This window comes from Cyprinodon variegatus, unplaced genomic scaffold, assembly GCF_000732505.1.
Source record: "Cyprinodon variegatus isolate N-32 unplaced genomic scaffold, C_variegatus-1.0 Scaffold578, whole genome shotgun sequence".
NCBI classification, from domain to species: domain Eukaryota; kingdom Metazoa; phylum Chordata; class Actinopteri; order Cyprinodontiformes; family Cyprinodontidae; genus Cyprinodon; species Cyprinodon variegatus.
The window spans coordinates 538,189-539,654 of NW_015151031.1; the positions used below are offsets into that span (position 1 = coordinate 538,189).

General features: G+C 36.4%; 1 protein-coding gene across 1 annotated transcript in view; it reads left to right on the forward strand.

Moving 5' to 3' along the window:
• The window catches only part of wdfy2 (WD repeat and FYVE domain containing 2), a 38,459-nt gene that overhangs the window by 28,726 nt on the left and 8,267 nt on the right, over positions 1-1,466 (forward strand). Inside the window, exon 9 of the mRNA XM_015392194.1 lies at positions 50-151. Coding sequence (XP_015247680.1) covers positions 50-151 — 102 coding nt within the window. The remainder of the gene's footprint in view (positions 1-49; positions 152-1,466) is intronic.

Below are 1,466 nucleotides of genomic sequence, written 5' to 3' on the forward strand. Positions count from 1 at the left end.
GTTATTCATTCTAATAGTAGCTATATTTTTGGATTGTTCATGTGCACAGACTCCAGAATGGCTGGACAGCGACTCCTGTCAGAAGTGTGAGCAGCCTTTCTTCTGGAACTTCAAGCAGATGTGGGACAGTAAGAAGATCGGCCTCCGACAGGTACGTCCTCCACCTCCAACCTTAACTAACACTTTTTTAGGACGTCATAGAACAGAAAGAAGGATTGGGATGTCAGCTTTCTCTGATGAGCCAGTTTTGGAAAGCCTGAAAAGGCTCCTCCAATTATTCCAGCAAAACTTTCCTTGGATCTTTTTCTTCTGCTGTTCTGATAGAGAGCAAACTTCCTGTGGCTGTTTTATTGCCGTATTCTCAGAAAAGCCTCCATATTGTGATTCATTCTTCTAAGTGTTTTTCCACATGCAGCTGAACTACCAAGAAAATGACGATGGTGTTTGTAGAGATATTATCAGCAAGAAAATGGCTAAATAAATTGAACCATACCCAACCAAACCGTTGTTTTCTAATTGGTCTGGTGGTTTGATTGATCACAGCTAATCAATAATTTATTCTGGATTTAATTTGAGCACAAATGGTTGCTAAAATAATGACCAACCTCCTCCCAAAGGTCTGGATTTTGTATTGTAATTCTCATTAATATTTTGTTTGCAATCATCTCCAAAACTCCCAAAATAAACATGCATTACATTTCCAAACCAGCTGCATTAGTGTGAATGATCTGAACTTACATCTGGCTGATTCTGCCTCACCATTTCACCTTGCTGAGTTCATTCCTAGCATCACTAGACTCACTGTGTGCTCAATCGGAGTGCAGAAATCTGTAAACAAACCCTGAACCTAAATATTTAGGACACAAATGTTTTATTTTTCTCCAATTTTGGAGGAAATCTGTGTCAATCATTTGTGTGCATGGGTATTATGCAACTGAACAAACCAGCTTTATTCATCTTTCTTGAACTTTCAGTGTAGCAGAAATCACAGCTTTACTGTTCAGAGGTCAGAGGTTAAATCTTTTGATTAAGAAAGATGCACAAGTTCTTATAAAGTTCATTTTTTTAAGAAAAAGGTTTTTATATATTATTTTATCTTCAATCCTTTGCTGGTCAGCTATGTTTTCACTTGCTTAATAAATGAAATAAATGTCTGCAAAGTTTGAAGGAGAATGTGTTTAGTCACCCGATGAAAACCAAACTATAAGTTTTGGCCCTCAGTTGCATAAAAAAAAAATATTTTTGGCATAAATAAAATAGTAAAAAACTGAGGCTGCACCCTCTTAGTCAATCCTTAAAATCAAATAATAAATACTGATATGAGCAGTTTTATTTAAAGCATTTGCACGTAAACTACTCTTCATGTGGATTTTCTACGTCTTATGCATGCAGATGCAAAACAGGCCTCCAATTTCTAGAGGTGGGACTTCTTCTATTTTTTTTTTCTTTTAAACAGTGTCCTGTCT